This window comes from Microtus ochrogaster, chromosome 5, assembly GCF_000317375.1.
Source record: "Microtus ochrogaster isolate Prairie Vole_2 chromosome 5, MicOch1.0, whole genome shotgun sequence".
NCBI classification, from domain to species: domain Eukaryota; kingdom Metazoa; phylum Chordata; class Mammalia; order Rodentia; family Cricetidae; genus Microtus; species Microtus ochrogaster.
The window spans coordinates 64,422,400-64,440,778 of record NC_022012.1 but is presented as its reverse complement, the minus strand read 5'-3'; the positions used below and the strand labels follow the sequence as shown (position 1 = coordinate 64,440,778).

The window sequence follows — 18,379 nt, the reverse complement described above, 5'->3', positions numbered from 1 at the left end:
CATCCTAGTTCCTAATCTTAGACTATTAAAAAATCTTGATTGTCTTAGCTTTAGGAAATCCCATGTCTACTAGGCTGGATCATCCAAAACTAGAATTTGCGTTTGTCTTGGGAATACATCCCTGAGGGAGTCTCCTCTGTGTGTTGGTTAATGAATAAAGAAACTGCCTTGGCCTGATAGGGCAGAACTTAGGTAGGCGGAGAAGACAGAACTGAATTCTGGGAGGAAGAAAGCAAAGTCAGAGGGATGCCATGGATCGGTGGCCGGAGGTAGATGTGCTGAAACTTTTCTGGTAGGCCACAACCTTGTGGTGATATACAGATTGATAGAAATGGGTTAAATAAAGATGTAGGAGTTAACCAATAAGAAGCTAGAGCTAATGGGCCAAGCAGTGTTTTAATTAATAGAGTTTCTGTGTGGTTATTTCAGGGCTAAGCTAGCCTGACAGCCAGGACAGACAAGCAGCTTCCTTGAAACACATCCCAATGACCTTTTTAGAATATGCCAAGGGCTGTTTCCTACCTCTTTCAAAAATCAGCTGTATCTTTTGTTGTAGTGGTTTTCAGTACACATTTGCGTTTTGTTAGTAAAAATAACATTAATTTGAAAATGGGCACAAGGCTGCTCAGCTCCGAAATAATCACACAGGAACTATATTATTTAAAACACTGCTCTAGCTTCCTTATTGGCTAACACTTATATCTTAATTTAACCTATTTCTAGTAATCTGTATGTCGCCACGTGGCTACGGCTAACCTGGCAAAGTTCCCAGTGTCTGTCTTCAGTGGGCCTACATGGCTTCTCCTAAAGTCCACCTTCTTCCTTCCTGCATTCAGTTTACTCCCCCTCCCCAAGTTCTGCCTTAGTATAAGTCAAAAGCAGGTTTTTTTTTTTTTAAATTAACCAAAGGTATTCACAGCATACAGAGGGGAATCCACATAAGATACTCTTTTTAGTAAAATGCAGTTATGAGGAATTTACCTTGTTTGCTGAGATGAGCAAAAAAAAAAGGTTCTCTTTCTGTATTACTGTTTACATATTTGCATTTACATCAAGAAGATTTTCCTTGATAAAGGATTGTTGAGGGATCTAATTCAGTGGTAGTCAGCTTCATTACAAGTCCCTGGGCTCAGTTCCCAATACCATATACAAAAAGTAGAGAATTTTCACCCTAGAGATATAGCCCAGAGTACTTACTGCTCTTACCAGGTATGGTGGCTCATGACTGTGATCCAAGCACTTGGAGACTGAGGCAGAAGTACTAAGAGTGCTTGGTGCTCTTGCGGAGGGTCTGGGTTTGATTTCCAGCACTCACATACTGGTTTACAAGCACCTATAATTCCTGTTCCAAAGGATATAACACCTTCTGTTCTCCTCTGGCACCAGGCACACATGTGTTGCATGTACGTATAAAATAAAAATAAATTTTTTTTGAAGAAGAGAATTTTTAGCAACTGAGAAGTTGTTTTCATTTAAAAGGCTGAAATAGAATATGGGAGGCAGAAGTTGTAGCACACCACCTGTAATCCCAGGAGGTAGAGGCAAGAAGATCAAGAATTCGAGGTGATTCTTGGCTGCATGGTTAGTTTGAGACCAATCTGGACTACATAGACCTTGTCTCAAAAACAAGATAAATAAATAATAAACAATTTTGATGATTCATATCTATAATTTCAGTGCTCAGGAGGTTAAGGCAAAAGGATTACCATGAGTCACAGTACAGCCTGGGCTAAATAGTGAGTTACAAACTAGCCAGGACTACATAGCAAGATCTTCCCTCAAATTAAAATCTTAAACATATATGCACCAAACATAGAGGTACTTGATTTCCTAAAAGAGACACTCTTTGATATGAAACACAGATTGACCATACCACGTAAGTGATTTCTACTCTCACCAATATACAGGTCATTGAAAACAAAAAAGCTAACCACCAGGAAACTCTGACAGTAAACTGACATCATAAATCAAACAGACCTAACAGATATCTACTTAACATTCCACCCAAACATTAAAGAATACTCATTATGCTTAGCAGCTCATAGAACTTTCTCCAATATCAATCACATATTAGAACAAAACAAATCTAAACAAATACAGGAAAGTTGAAATAATGTTTTTCATTCTTTTTGACTACAGTGGAATAAAGCTGGATATCAACAGCAAAAGGAAGTACATAAATTGCACACTCATGGAAACTAAGCAGCACACTCATGAATGATAATTGAATTAAAGTAGAAATCAAGAAGGAAATTTAAAAATTCTTAGAGTTAAGTTAAAATGAAAATACAACATGCTAAATATCTGTGATTTTGATACAAGGGACTCTCAAGAGGAAAGATTTCATCATCTAGTATCTGTATCAATAACATAAGATCTCAAAGTAATAATTTAAGGACACACTTGAAAGCCTTGGAAAAACAAGAACAAACAACTCCCAAAAGAGTAGTTGGGAAAAGATAATCAAAATCAGGGCTGAAATGAATGAAAGAGAAATGAAGAAAAATGATACAAAGAATTGATAAAATGACGATTGTTCCTTCGAAAAGGTTAACAAACCTTCACCCAAATTAAGTTAAAGAGAGCACAAATCCAAATTAATAAAATTAGATATAGAAATGGAGATATTACAATAGATACTGGGGAAATTCAGAGAATCATAAGTACATTTTTAAAACATATTACACAAAACTGGAAAAATTCTATAAAAAGTTAATTTCTAGATATATATGGCTTACCAAACTATATCAAGATGAAGCCTGGGCTAAATAGTGAGTTACAAACTAGCCACTAATTTAAATAGACCTGTAACCTTCAATGAGATAGAAACAGTAATTTAAATACTCCCAAATTTTAAAAAAAGTTCAAGACCAGATGGATTCAGGACAAAATTCTTCCAGACCTTCAAAGAAGAAACAAAATTATTTAGTATAATAGAAAATGAAGAAACACTTATAAATTCTTTTTACAAAGCCAATATTACCCTGATACAACATTAACAAAGACTTCACAAAAAAGAAAACTATAGGTCAGAATCTCTGATAGATATGGTTGTGAAAATTCTCAATATAATGTTTGCAAACTCAATTCAAGAACACATCAAAAAGATTATCCTCCATGATCAAGTTCACTTGGTCCCAGAAAAGCAGGGATGGTTCAACTGAACCACAGCCATAACCTTTCTATAGTATAGCAATTTCTTGTTGATTGAAATGAAAATAACAGAATCTTGTGGATATAGTACTTACAAGACAGAAGAAGAAACATATCATACGATACAGGCAAAAGACATATCTTCCCATGTCAAGACCAAAGGTTAGAATCATGTTGTTCTTTACAATTTTTATTTTATGCATCTAATTCTTGGCCTGCATGTGTATGTATGTGCACCACATCCTTGCCTGGTACTTACAGAAGGCAGAGGGCATCAGATCCTTTGGGACTGGAGTTAGAAACAGTTGTGTGCTACCATGTGGGTGCTGGAAATCAAACCTGGTTCCTCTGGAAGAGCAGCTAGTGCTCTTAACCACTAAACCCTCTCTCCAGCTCCCCAGACTTTTAAATTTTTAAATTCATTGTTGGTTAGCATATAGCATGGCAAGCTTCCTTATGGCATTTTCATGCATGATTATCTTAGGTTGAGCTCCTGCTCCTCTGACACATACGTGCTTCCTCCTATCTTCCTGTTCCTGCCACTTATACTATCCATCCCCAGTATTTCTCTTACTTTCATAAGCTCATCTATCTCTCTGGGTGTGGTAGTGCTTCTCAGAGAGATTATACCCTGCCACCCAAGCCTTCAAACTGACTTTAGTTGCTGTATCTTCTATTTGTTGTTCTATGTTTAAATGTTTCACTGACAGTCAAAAAGTTCTGCTTTAGCCCTAACCTACCCTTTTCTCACAGTATGTAGCATTGTTTTACTAAGTTGTCAGTCTGGTATGAGAAATGGCCAGTAGATGCAGGTTGTGGAATAAAAACTGTAGACCACATTCCCCCAACTGCCTTAGATACAGATATGAAATTACATAGGGCAGGGCTTGGTAAGCACTCATTGATATTATTGATAGTGCTACTTTTACTATAGGTGTCTACTTTTTGACAGCCTATATCCTTTCAACTGAAAATTCTGTCTTTATTATTAATCTCCTTTTCTAAATAAAACATCAAGAAGATGTATGGAATAGTAAGGTTTTTTTTATGATGTCAAGGAAGGTGAACTAAGTCACAGTTGATCAGAGTGCAGAAAATAAATGACTCTGCAGTACTGAGCCCTAAATGGGACATCTGTATTTACTTTCTTCCGTCAAATATTCAGGGACATCACAAAAGAGGGGGCAGAAAGATTGCAAGAGCCAAAGAATAGGGAGAGCTGCCATAAAACGGTATCTTCTGGATGTAGCAGGGGCCTTGAGCTTTCAGCAGCTGTGGCTGCCTGCAGAAGGCTGGTACAAGGGGGAGCAAGTCAAAATCTCAGCAAGGACGACGGAGGAATTCATGAAGCCCCACCCTGACTGAAGTGCTCTTTGTAGTTGATGGCTGCCAAGGGATGGAGACTCAGTTTCTTTCATGGGCATGGCTCCTGGTAGATTGTCCATGCTTTAGTGGGTGATGTCACACCCATGAACATATGGGCAGCACTGATCAGATTCAGTCTGTTTGGAAAAAGAACATTTTAGTTTTTTTTCTTTTCAATGTGCCTTTGTTTTTTTGAGTATAGCACCATACCCAATAATTAATTACTAAACAGTTCATAAAATTTTCTCCTGTGGAACACTTTAGAAAGTTACTCTAAAACACCCCGGGAAAATCAATCTACATTGATACTTTGTAGCTCTCCAACTAGTATCCATGATAGTTCATTTCATAAAGCTATAATTTAAAGAGGAGATAAATCTGAAGCAATATAAAAGAATTTAAAAATTTTAAATATCTTGTTGCAATCTTTCTGGTGTTCTCTGTGGTCAGTAGTTGATTATCTTTTGAGGGCACTGCAGCACTTCCATTTGTCTGGGATGTCAAACGGCTCAAAAATGTGAGAAAATAGAGTGTCATATCCACATACTCTGGATATGAGAGCTTTAAAAAGCATTCTTCCTGGACTGTGGAGCTGATCTTGAATGTGAAGCACCCATCAAGAGTCTTATGGTTGACAGAGCAGGCATCCTGATTTGTTCTTTAAACATTTTAAGATTTAATTATTTTTATTTTACATGCATGGGTATTTACCATAAATGTATATATTTGCACCAAGTATATACATTTTCCTTGGAGGCCAGAAGACAAGATCTGATCCCCTGGAACTGGAGTTTTCAATGTGGGTGCTAGAAGTTGAATCCAGGTCCTCTGCAAAAGCAGCTAGTTCTCCTAACCTCCGAGCCCCCTCTCCAGCCCCAGGTGCCCCATTTCAGACACAAACTTACAAAGTGTGTCTATATTCTGAGGCACTTAGTTCACAAATCAATGACTTCACAAGATATGCCAAGTTTTTCTCATGTCATGGATGCCACCTCTCAGATCTCATGAGCCTGCATGCCGTAGATAACCAGAGTCACATCACTGCCTTCCTGGATGACTTCAGCCTGTGGCAGATGGACATAGTATAGTACTATGAGAACCTGCTTCACTACTGCCCTATAAAATACAAAAAATGTACATGGATTTTTTTTTTGATCCTCTATCACAACAGAATTGCCTCATCTTAGATGGGGATTCTGGGTATGACCATCTTCATCCCCTCGGCAGTGGGCAAAACAAACTTTAGGACTCAGAGGATAATAGAGAGCCCTGAGGCTGATGCAGTCCTGTGGCCCCATAGTGAGGCTCCCACAGTGGAAAAGATTCCCAGAGCTATAGGCACCTTTGGCTGCTTCATTCACAGTCTGATCAAAGGCAGGGAAATATAATCTGTAAACTGAATTTCAGCAATGCAATGTCTTCAGTGAGCAGTTCCTTTTCCAAACCCTTGTCCTCACAATGTGCTGTTAAAAGCAGTTTTCACATTTGACTCAAATGACAGTACCTTAAAGATCTCCATTAAAAACAGCATCTTCACCAACGACTATTGAAGTAGGGTCTTTGACCAATGATTTATCCAAGACTCTTGTCACTGAATGAGAGGTTTATTTTCTGAGTTTTTTTTTATAGAACTTTGGATATTAAATACAACACCCCCGGGGCCTCACACACACATACACACAGACACACACCTCACAGTTTGTAATTTCTGAGTAAATGTCTGTTTAGTTAAATTATTCTAAGCTACATTAATCCTTCTGTAATTTACTAGGAAGAGAGTTTCCAATCATTCTTATTCTTTTTATAAAATGCATTAAAAATGTTAATTTAAATTCTAATAGTATCCTCATTGCTGATACAAATTATACTATCTTTCATCTGTTTGAGACAGTGATGATACATTTTCTTTGATTGGTCAAAGAATCAAATATACTGACTCTTGTGACTAGGGTCTTACTATTTTTATCCCTGATATTTGTTCTCTCTCTTAACATTCTTTACTATTCTCACATCTATCTCTTCATTGTGGGTTTGATACATTAGTCCTAACAAACTTTGTACAAGGGAAAATATTAATCTTACATGAAATAAAGTTATTAAGTGTTAAATATATATATATACATATATATATATATTATGTGAATGCTTGTTTCTATTTTGCCTTAAAAGAGAAATTTACAGAAGCATATCACTTCCTGTTAACTTACAAAGCAGATATATGTCACTAAGAATTTAAGGTTATGTATAACATTTAGTAGAACGTTACATTCTCAGTATTTGGTTGAAGATATTTTACAAGTTAGATAAAGCCATCAAAACCAATGCTGGGGTGAGATGGCACTCAGTTGGAAGAATGACTGCCTAACATGAACCAAGCCATGTGCACATGCCTGTAGTCCTAGTATTCTACAGGTAGTGGCAGAAGGATCAAGAGTTCAAGGTCATCCTCAGCTACACAGCAAGTTCTGGATAAACCTGGACTGTATGAGAAGTCTTTAAAACAAGCAATCAAAGAAGCCGGGCATTGGTGGCACACACCTTTAATCCCAGCACTTGGGAGGCAGAGGCAAGTGGATCTCTGTGAGTTCGAGGCCAGCCTGGTCTACAAGTGCTAGTTCCAGGACAGCTAGGACTGTTCACAGAGAAACTCTGTCTCAAAAACAAAACAAAACAACCCCAAAAAACAAAAAAACAAGCAAACAAAACAACACCCCCCCTCAAACAGTAGCAACAAACATTTGGGGTCTGGAGATGTGGTTCATGGATGCAGTGCTTGCCCTGCAAGCATGCAAATCAGACATTAGGTCCTAAGTACCTGCATTAAAAAGCTGGGTTTGGTGACCTGTCTGTAATCCTAGTGCTTAGGAGGTAGAGACAGGGTCCCTAGGGCAAGCTGGGTAGCTTTGGGTCCTGTGAGAAACCCTACTTTGGTAAATAAAGTGGACAGTGGTCAAGGAAAACACCTGATGTTTTCCTCTGGGCTTTATTCCCACATGTACAGTACAACTGCACATGTGTACTTGAACACATACACACATTCACGTTATATATCGGAAAGCTTCATTTTTTACTTCTGGTTTCTGAAATTGGCATTCAAATTGAGTGAGGAAAGCCAGGTGCATTTACACATGCCTATTATCCACACACACACACTTGGAAGTAGAAGCAGAAGAGTAAGAAGTTTAAAGCATCCTCAGCTTCATAAGGAGCTCATGGCCAGTCTGGGATATATGAGATGCTGCCTCAAAATGTTATCAATCAGTAGAATGGGTAATACTAATCCCTGCTAATAAGCAGTCTCATTTGACCTCTGTTGCTATAGGATGAGATGATAAAACTGTCTAGTTTCAAAGATATCTTTTATACCAGCGTTTCCAGGGAAATTTTCCTTTGTCTTAATGATTTCATTTACATAAGACAGTCTTCTGACTTTTTGATGGCTAATGACGAGATGCTGCATGAAAATCTCACCTCTGTTGCATCAGTCCTGCTACTTCTGAAATTCATTTCTGTGAAATGACAAGAAAAACTATTGGCATCTACCTGTGTAGTTGGAAGGCAAAGCAGACCCTTATGCTGTTTACAAGGGCAGAATTGTTTCTCTTATTAAAAGACTCAGTTAGAACTAAGGGTTATATTCTATTCCTTCTCTCTATGAATAAGATTTGTAAATGATATACATTCTCCTCCTAAAATCTTGTTTTCTCTCTTGCTTCTTAGTCAATTGGAAATGCTAAAACGACCAGGAATGATAATAGCAGCCGGTTTGGGAAATATATTGAAATTGGTTTTGACAAGAGATATCGAATCATCGGTGCCAATATGAGAACTTACCTTTTAGAAAAATCCAGAGTGGTATTCCAGGTAAGGTGTATGTGCACACACATTCAAATACTTGTGTTGATTTTTGGATTATTATATAATTGCTATGTTAAGTTTTCTTGGGGAGAGGGAAACAATCAACCCAGAGAGAACACCAAAGACAGACTAAAATAACTATTTTATGGAAGTTTAATTCAATGAATCAGTTAATTTTTTATGCTTATTTATATACATGATTGACCCCAAAGTAGCTGTATCACTATGAGGTCCCATCCCATTATGGATGACAACCTCATGGAAACTGCATCATAGAGCCTCCCTTTCGGTTAACCTTTCATTTTTTACATATCCTAACACCTCGCAAGATCATTTGCACTGGGGGAGAACAAAGCAGAAAGTAATTGCTTCAAACCTAGCTGAAGCTCCTGTGACTTCACCTTGCCTTTTCTACTAGGCTATATTACAGCTTCCTCACTATTACTTAAGACCTAGGTACGTCTTTGGGGTTCTGTTGAATTCGTTTCCATGGCTACGAGAGGTAACATAATCTCTTTCCCAAGATAATGGTCATTTTACACCCAAGGAAAAAGCCGTACTAAGCTGGGTGGTGGTGGCATACGCCTTTAATCCCAGCACTCGGGAGGCAGAGGCAGGCGGATCTCTGTGAGTTCGAGACCAGCCTGGTCACAAGAGCTAGTTCCAGGACAGGCTCCAAAGCTACAGAGAAACCTGTCTCGAAAAACCTGTTTTGAAAGTAAAACAACAATAGAGGAAGGCTCAAAATCCCAGCAGCCACCAAAAAGAGGGAAGACAGAAAAGTCAGGCCTTTTAAGCTAGGCATGGAGGGCAGACAAGGCCTAGAACATCAGGAAAAACATACTTAGGAGGGCTGAGTCTCATCTGAGTTCAGAGGTACCCATTTCCTGGCTCTTATACCCTAGAGCAAAGGATTGCATAGGGACACATGGTTAGAAATAGAAATAGCTCATTAAGAAAGGAAAAGTATCCAAGGAATGGAAGTGGGCTAATGAGCTGAAGAAAGAACCCAACAAATACTGGGCCATGTGGCCTGGATCCATTATAGATGATTTACATAATACCAGTTCCAAGTTCAAATAGGCAGAGCTTCTTGTGAACATGCTCTTTAGAAGAAGCCAGTAAGGAAGGGCTTCCAGCTCTCTTTTGCAGACTGGCATTCCTTCTGTTAACCCTGATGTTTCAGCCCAGTCCCTGTTCTGCCAGTCAGAGCTCAAAGAAAGCTGCCATAGCCAAGTTGTAAACTGCCATCAAATCACAGCTGAATATTTGTACAGAATTTTTGTTGACACTTGTATTGTTGTTTCTTTCTGATGGAAAGACGTGTGTTATACCCTTGCAGCACTAGCAGGTGTACACTCTCACATTGTAGGCACGTGAGGATGTAGATTATCATCAGAAAATGTCTGTATGTGGCTCCTGGTGACCCACTGCACACATCATACCGAGACCCAGAGTTTCAGTGACCCGCGTGCTGGATGCCACATCAGTAAAGCTGAAATACTCCGCACAGCAGGATCTAGTCTTCTGTTGCCAAAGTCTGTTTTGGCTTTGAAATTGTCTTGTATATGCCGAGGCATGATTTGGGGAAGCCAGGAACCCTGACTTTGCCTGATTAAATACTTAATTTTAAATTATAATGCTTGATATGCATAAAGTTATAAATAAATACTTGATATGTATAGTAAGGCAGTAACTACCCTCCTTTAAAGTTACAAACAACAGTGTTATTCCACACATTAAAAAATAATCTATAGTGAGAAGAATGAGTGAAATGTAGATGGGTTAAGTCCTTGTAGAAATATGTAGGAATATGGGACTGGAAAGATGGCTCAGAGGTTAGGAGAGGACCTGAGTTCAAATCCCATTACCTATATCGGTGTCTAACAACTGTCTGTAACTCCAGTCTCAGGAGATTCAGCACTCTTCTCTGGCTTTTACATACACGGCACACATGTGGTGCACAAACAGACATGCAGGCAAAACACCTATATACATAAACTAAAAATTATTTTTTTTTAAAAAAAGAAATATATAGGACTGTGAGCAAGCGTAAGAGAGATGGAAATTGACCTTGGTCAGTAAGTTGACCAGTGGTAAGACTGCCTAATGAAGAATTTGACAAAGCTCAATCTTCATCTGTAGGTGTGGTAGTAAGTCTAGCAGTTCCCCAGTCTTCAGGAATATAGAATATTGAGAATGTTTGTTTTATCAAATGAATCACAGTCAAAATAAGCTATCCTGTACAAAGATGACCACAGCGTTTCTGCAGGCCCACCTGATTTTCTAGTTTCTGTGTGCTGAACCACCTGATCTCTTGCCTAGTCATGCTTGTGGTCATTGGTATGTTTGTTCAGTGTCCTGTGTTCCTTCAGTAGTCATAACCCCTTTAGGCTTCAGAACTCCCTTTAACTTTATTAACTTTAATCTTTATTCAGATGGATGTACTCCAAACTTTAAGAATATGTTGATTGGATTTTAGTATTCAGCTTCATATGTGCAGTAAGTTTTGCAACTATTCTCTAGATGTGTATGTAGAAAAAAAACTAAGGAAATACTAAATATTGATCTTACATTATAAATTTTTTTTATTTTACCAAATTATTGTTGATAGGAAAATATGCTATATATGTTACATAATTCAAAGTATATAATATATAAACACATATAGAAAATACAGTACATTCATGGACTTACTGCAGTCATAAGAGATCAGTATCTCTAAAGTATGGCAAAGATGAGATTATTCTCTTTTAGTCAAAGTGTTAGGAATACCACAAATCTAGAAGTTATTAGTAGAAAATAATGGTGAGCTTTGCAAAAAAATTACATTTTAGCTTCCCCCCAATCACCAATGTTTAATGATTGTGGCCATCTATCAAGAAATTCCCTAATTCAGAAAACATTACTAAGTGAGGCACAGTAGTGCAGGCCTCTTGAGAGACTGAATCAGAAGATTCACAAGTTCAAGACCTGTCTGATCTACAGAGTAGTTCAGAGCCAGACAGGGCATTTAGTGAGACTATCGAGACTTCTCAAAATAAAAAGTTAAAATGGACTTGAGATACGGTGCGGTGGTAGGGAACACTTGCCTAGCATGTTTGAAGCCTTGAGTTTAAGAACACCAAAAACCCTTTTAAAAAAAAAAAAGTCCTGCTGCCTGGTATTTTATACTGAATATAACTAACACTTTTATCCTTACTTATTTTTTATTTTTCAAGAGATAGAGCCTCACTGTTTGCCCTGCCTGGTTTCAATTTTTATGCCATCCTCCTACTTTGTAGATGTAGCATAAATTATAAGAGTTAATTATTTAAATCAGTATTAGAAAATGTGGGGAATTGCTGAGATGGTTAAATATTAAAATTATGTGTTATGGTAGGTTTTTATATTAAGATGTCACAATTGAAGCTCTTCTTATTTCAAAGGCAGAAGAGGAGAGAAACTACCATATCTTCTATCAGCTCTGTGCGTCAGCGAAGTTACCTGAGTTTAAAATGCTGCGATTAGGTACGGATATGATACTCGATGGGCATGCTTTTCTGTGAAATTTTGAGTTCTCAAGCTTGTCAAAAAATCTTACTTCATACTAAAATATTTATGAATGAAAAGATTCTTGAAGGTCTACAGTGGGTGGGTTGAGTGGCCATATCAGGGACAGGATTGCCTGTAGCAGTGGGTTGGGGTAGGTGAGGAGTAGATGGGGTTCAGCGTTCTAACCTCCCTTCTTTTATACATGCTTGAAAACTGCTTTCATGAAAGAGTTTGAGGAAACATATTCTAGCATTTTGTTTGGAATAAATCCAAAGAAAAATATAATTTACTTCACCCATTAACATAAAATCTATAAGCATTTTAGTTTTGGATCTTATATTAGTATGTGAGTTTAGACTGGGCAGACTCCAAATCCTGTATATCAGTGCTGTCACTGCCTCTAATTCAGCATATGTGTAAGGGTGGAAGTCCACACCTCTCTTCATAAAAGAAAAACCTTTACCTTCCTCCACTGTAGGAAATGCAGATAGTTTTCATTACACGAAGCAAGGAGGCAGCCCTATGATTGAAGGAGTGGATGATGCGAAGGAGATGGCGCATACCAGGCAGGCCTGCACTCTGCTGGGTAATGGCATTTCATTCTTTAACTTACAAGTGCTGGTCGTTTTGTATCGATTAACTTTTGTTTTGAATATTGGTTTGGCTTTATGCTGGGAGATTTCACATATATGGAACTTGTTCAGACAAATGGGCCTGAAGTTTCTTAGAACAGCTTTAGGATTAGATAGTGGTAACAGTTGCTCAACCTTGTTAATTTAATGAAGATTATTTTGAATTGCACTTTAAGAGCATATTTCAGTATTAGGAGAGGTAAGATTAACTTTTAGATTAAATTTTTACAAAAATCTAGGGTTTGAAACTAAATGAAGTGGGTTTTTTTTTAACAGACTTAATTCACTTTTATTTTCCTTGTATAAAAACCCTTATGTGGTGGCCACAGCTGGAGCCTGGGTCCTCTGAACGGAGACTCTGGTGTGGGCTTTCACAAGATGGTCAGTGAATTCCTGATAAGGAGACTTGGTGAATACAGTCTTTTTCCAGAGGTCGGGGGTCAGGTAGCTGTAGGTCTTGGAGATGCCATCAAAGGTGGCCTTGGCAAAGTTGCCCAGGGTGGCAGTGCAGCCCCTGGCTGATGTGTAGCAGTCATCAATGCCAGCCATCATCAGTAACTTCTTGGGCACGGGAGCCTATACCAATGCCTCTTGGGGGCAGGGATGAGATGCACCAGCACAGAACCTCTGCGGCCTGTCACTTTGCAAGGAACAGTGTGGGGCTTGCCAATCTTGTTCCCCCAGTAGCCAATGGCTGATGACGCTGGTGCAACGGGAGGGCTCGGAGGACCCGGGGGCCCAGGATTAGGAGGCCCTGGTGGCTTCCTCGAGGATTCGAGGATTCGAGGATTCGAGGATTCGAGGATTCGGCAGGGTCTGAGGGGCCTCAGCCCTGGTCAAGGCCATGGCTGAGCCTGAGGCCACGGGGCTCGCGGAGGTAAAACTGAAGACAAGGAGTGGATTCCTGTCACGAAGCTTGGCCGCCTGGTTAAGGACATGAAAATCAAGTCCCTAGAGGAGATCTACCTGTTCTCCCTGCCCATTAAGGAGTCCGAGATGATTGACTTTTTCCTGGGAGCTTCCCTAAAGGATGAGGTTCTGAAGATCATGCCCGTGCAGAAGCAGACTAGGGCAGGGCAGAGGACCAGGTTCAAGGCTTTCTTTGCTATTGGGGACTACAGTGGTCACGTAGGTCTCAGTATCAAGTGCTCCAAGGAGGTAGCCACTGCCATCCAAGGGGCCATCATCTTGGCCAAGCTTTCCATTGTCCCTGTGTGGAGAGGGTTTTTTTTTTTTATAAACTCACATTTTGTGGGTTTTGTTCGTTGGTTGTTTGGGGGGCTTGCTTATTTTTGTTCTTCTGTTTTTGTTTGTTGATAATTTTTGGAGATAGGTTTTCACCATGTAGCTCAGCCTGGTCTTTGACTTTTGATCCTCTTGCCTTGGCCTCTTAAGTACTGGGATGGAGGGCATGTGTCACAATGTCCAGTGCAGAGTTTTGCTTTTGTTATTTTTCTTGTTATTTTCAGGGCATGGTGACAGAACACATGTATTTTAGTGTTTTCCTTTTGTTGTTGCTCTTTGATAAAAGAGTTTTTAAGTCTCGATTGTTTGAGAATTTTATACATGCACATAGTGTTGTTATTCCAGTGTTTTTGAAACAGATGCCATTGTTCTCTCTGTGATTTGAAAGTAAGTCCACATATGAATCAATTAATAGTATGAACTATACAACTTTTTTTTTTTTTTTGATTTTCGAGACAGGGTTTCTCTGTAGCTTTTAGTTCCTGTCCTGGAACTAGCTCTTCTAGACCAGGCTGGCCTCGAACTTGATGTGGGAGTGTCATATATCAATCTGTTGATTTCATTGGTTGAGTAATAAACAAACTGCTTGGGCTCATGCTTAGAACATAAGTGGGTGGAGTAAACAGAACAGAATGCTGGGAGGAAGAGGAAGTGAGCTCAGACTCGATAGCTCTGCTCTCTTGAGCACAGACGCCATGCTCCCGGCTCCTGGGCGGACGCGGGTATAGCTCTGCTCTCTGAGGCACACGCAATTCAGCTCCAACCCAGGATGGATGTAGGCTAGAATCTTCCCGGTAAGCGAACCTTGGGGTGCAACACAGATGATTAGAAATGGGCTAAATTAATATGTGAGAATTAGCCTAGAAGAGGCTAGATAAAAATGGGCCAAGCAGTGCTTAAAAGAATACAGTGTCCGTGTAATTATTTCGGGTAAAGCTAGCTGGGTGGTGGGACACAGCCCACCGCTTCTTTTATTACAACACGAACTCACAGAGATCCGCCTGCCTCTGCCTCCCGAGTGCTGGGATTAAAGGCGTGCACCACCACCGCCCGGCCAAGAACTATACAACTTTTAAAGGTGTCCTTTCCCCCCATATTTTTATAAAACCTCAGAACAGAAGTAACTCAATTACTGTATTTGGTATTTAGAGACATACCATCAAGCAAGGGAGCTTAGGTCTTGAACCACTGTGGGACTTGCTAAAAATGAAGACTCTCATACCACTTCACAAAGCTGTGGGTTCAGAATGTGCATTTTAGCAAGGCCTGCCAGTGCTCCACGAACACATTATGAGAACACTGCTCTCCTTAAGAATTTTAAAAGACCAGTTCAATGCTGGGTGTGGTAGCACGTGCCCTTTATTCCAGCACACAAGAGGCAGAGAGGCTAAAGAATCTCTGTGTTCACAGCCACCTGGTCTACAGAGTGAGTTTCAGGATAGCTAGGGCTACAAAGAGAAACCCTGTCTCAGAAAAGCCTAAAAAGGAAGGAAGGGGGAGGGAGGGAGGGAGGGAGGGAGGGAGGGGAGGAAGGAAAGAAGGAAGATAGGAGATAGCAGAACATTCATTATAAGGTTAATCTCAATTGCCTTATAGAAAAAAATGTTTTGAAAGTAACTTTACTGCTTTTACTTATATAATTATGTTTAATATTCTAGAACTTCTTATCTTCCCTGAAAAAATGAAACCAGATCTAGTAAAAGCCAGAACGTATCCAGCTTTCTAATCTCATCATATCATTTAGGTTCTGTTCCAAAGCTGTGTTTGGACTTTTACTCATTAACTTTGAATATAAAACTATAAAATACTTCTGATCTTGAAATCTCTTCGATTTCTAATTAATCTATACTTGAAGTATTTTATTAATCCAACTTAAATCAGCCTTATTAGGCTACAATATGCATTTTAAGTAGGGATAAATAGTAACAATAATATTAATAAAGTATTTATATATCTAAGATGTGACAGTAATGCTCACTTTTAAAATACGTAATGTGTCCCAGGTATACTCTGAATTATCTCATTTAATGTTAAAAGCACTCTTTGAAGAATTATCTCCTTATCTCAAATAAGAGAAAACCAAAGCATAGATGGATGAAGTTTTCTGTCTGTGGAGGTGGCAGGTTGATTTCAGTGCCAGGACATAAGACCAGATCAGGCATACTCCATAACCTGCAATGTGAATCTGCCTAGTTTATTACTGTCAGCAAAGTTAAAAGTATTGCTTTTGTGACTATATATATATAATATGCACATCTGCCAATATTTAAGAATTAATACTAGAGTTAAAATATTCTCTTATAATTACTATTTTGCTATTCTGCCATAAATCACTTGTTTATTTGCTATATTCCAGGAATAAGTGAATCTTACCAAATGGGAATTTTTCGAATACTTGCTGGCATCCTTCACTTAGGCAATGTTGGATTTGCATCTCGAGATTCAGACAGCTGCACAATACCTGTAAGTTCACAAGCTTAACGTGATGGCAGGCTGTCCGTTAGTTTTGTTTTATTGCTGGGGATAGAACCTAGGGCTTTGTACATGCTAGGTAAGTAATGTATTTGTGGCGTGCCCATGTGGGGCTTTGCACATGCTAGGTAAGTATGTATCTGTGGCATGCCCCACGTGGGGCTTTGCACATGCTAGGTAAGTATGTATCTGTGGCATGCCCATGTGGGGCTTTGCACATGCTAGGTAAGTATGTATCTTGGCATGCCCCATGTGGGGCTTTGCACATGCTAGGTAAGTATGTATCTGTGGCATGCCTCACGTGGGGCTTTGCACATGCTAGGTAAGTATGTATCTGTGGCATGCCCCATGTGGGGCTTTGCACATGGTCCTATGGTCATACTTGCACTTTACCTACTGAGCCATCTCCATAGACCGACAGTGGGTTTCATTTTTTAACTTATTTATTATTTTACTTATTTTGTTGTTTTTTTTTTTTTTTTTTTGGTTTTTCGAGACAGGGTTTCTCTGTAGCTTTGGTGCCTGTCCTGGAACTCCCTTGGTAGACCAGGCTGGCCTCGAACTCAGAAAGATCCGCCTGTCTCTGCCTCCCAAGTGCTGGGATTACAGGCGTGCGCCACCACCGCCCGGCTCATATTTTGTATATTTGTGCACATGCATAAGCACACAGATATACAACAACATTGTGTGTGTATGTAGAGCAGAAGTTTTGGATCACTAAAACCTAGAGTTGCATGATTAGCTTGCTACTCGGGTTCTGGAACCCAACTCCAATCTTGAGAATTGTGTAGCAAGCAGTTTAAACTGCTGAGCTATCTCTCCAGCCCCACTGTGTATGTGTGTGTGGTGTGTGTGTGTGCATGCACGTGCATGTGTGTATTGGCATATATGTGCCACATGCACGTGGAATCCAAAATGTGTGTGTGTGTATGTGTGTGGTGTGTGTGTGTGTGTGTGTGTGTGTGTGTGTGTTTATGTATGTACTGGCATGTATGTGCCAGACACATGTGGAATCCAAAGACAACTTTGGGAGTTGGTTCTCACCTTTCGCACCATTGAGGCAAGATATCTCTTGTTTCTACCTGTTCCTCATACTCTGGGATGGAAGCCTTTGGCCAGTTCTCCTGTCTTTGCTTTCCAGTTCATCACAGAGTACTAGGATTTCAGGTAATTGCCACCACATCTAGATTTTACCTGGGTCCCAGAGATTGAATTTAGTTAATCAGGCTATGTGCTATGGGTTAATGCTCTTGTACACTTTAAAGATTTGTCACTTGTATTGGTTTAATAAAACATTGATTGGCCAGTAGCCAGGCAGGAAGTATAGGCAGGACAACCAGACTAAGAGAATTCTGGGAAGAGGAAAGACAGAAGCATTCACCAGCCAGATGAAGAGGAAGCAAGATGAGAGTGCCTTACTGAGAAAAGTTACCTAGTCATATCTAAACATAGACAAGAACTATGGGTTAATTTAAGTTGTAAGAGCTAGTTAGTAATAAGCCTGAGCTAATAGGCCAAATAGTTTATAATTAATATAAGCCTCAGTGTGTTTCTTGGGACTGAATGGCTGCGAGACCGGACCGGAGAGAAACTTTTGTCCACAGCTGTGTTACTTTTGCCCACTGAAACATCTCTCTAGCCCTACAATTTTTTTAAAGGAGAAAATGATGGGTCTGGTTTAAACCCCTATTTTCTCTTAAGGAAATATTAGTTCGTTCTTTCTTTCTTTCTTTCTTTCTTTCTTTCTTTCTTTCTTTCTTTCTTTCTTTCAGCCCTTCCTTCCTTCTTTCCTTTCTTTTCCTTTCCTTTCCTTTTTTTCCTTTTTTTCCTTTCCTTTCCCTCCCTCCTTCCCTCCCTCCCTCCCTTCCTTCCTTTCTTTGGCAGGGTGCCTTGTGACTCAGGCTGGCCTCAAACTTGTGACAATCCTCCTGCCTCATTCTGCTAAGTACTGGGATTACAGGTATGCATAGTCATACCTATCAACAGTTGTTTGTTTTTTTCCCCTGAAAACCAGCTTTATTGAGATACAATCTATTTACCACTGACAATACATGATTGTGAGTATTCTCATAGATATATGTAACCATAACCACAATGGGTTTAAAATACTTTCAAAATGA

The 18,379-nt window shown here is 39.4% G+C and overlaps 1 protein-coding gene and 1 pseudogene across 3 annotated transcripts in view; one reads left to right on the top strand and one right to left on the bottom strand.

Moving 5' to 3' along the window:
- Nucleotides 1–18,379, top strand: part of Myo5a (myosin VA) — a 157,044-nt gene that overhangs the window by 61,289 nt on the left and 77,376 nt on the right. For all 3 annotated transcript variants that reach the window (XM_013346380.2, XM_005347626.3, XM_013346381.2), the window contains exons 6-9: nucleotides 8,239–8,382; nucleotides 11,805–11,886; nucleotides 12,389–12,496; nucleotides 16,144–16,250. In XM_013346380.2, the coding sequence (XP_013201834.1) occupies nucleotides 8,239–8,382; nucleotides 11,805–11,886; nucleotides 12,389–12,496; nucleotides 16,144–16,250 (441 nt within the window). The remainder of the gene's footprint in view (nucleotides 1–8,238; nucleotides 8,383–11,804; nucleotides 11,887–12,388; nucleotides 12,497–16,143; nucleotides 16,251–18,379) is intronic.
- Nucleotides 5,368–7,978, bottom strand: LOC113456089 (annotated as a pseudogene).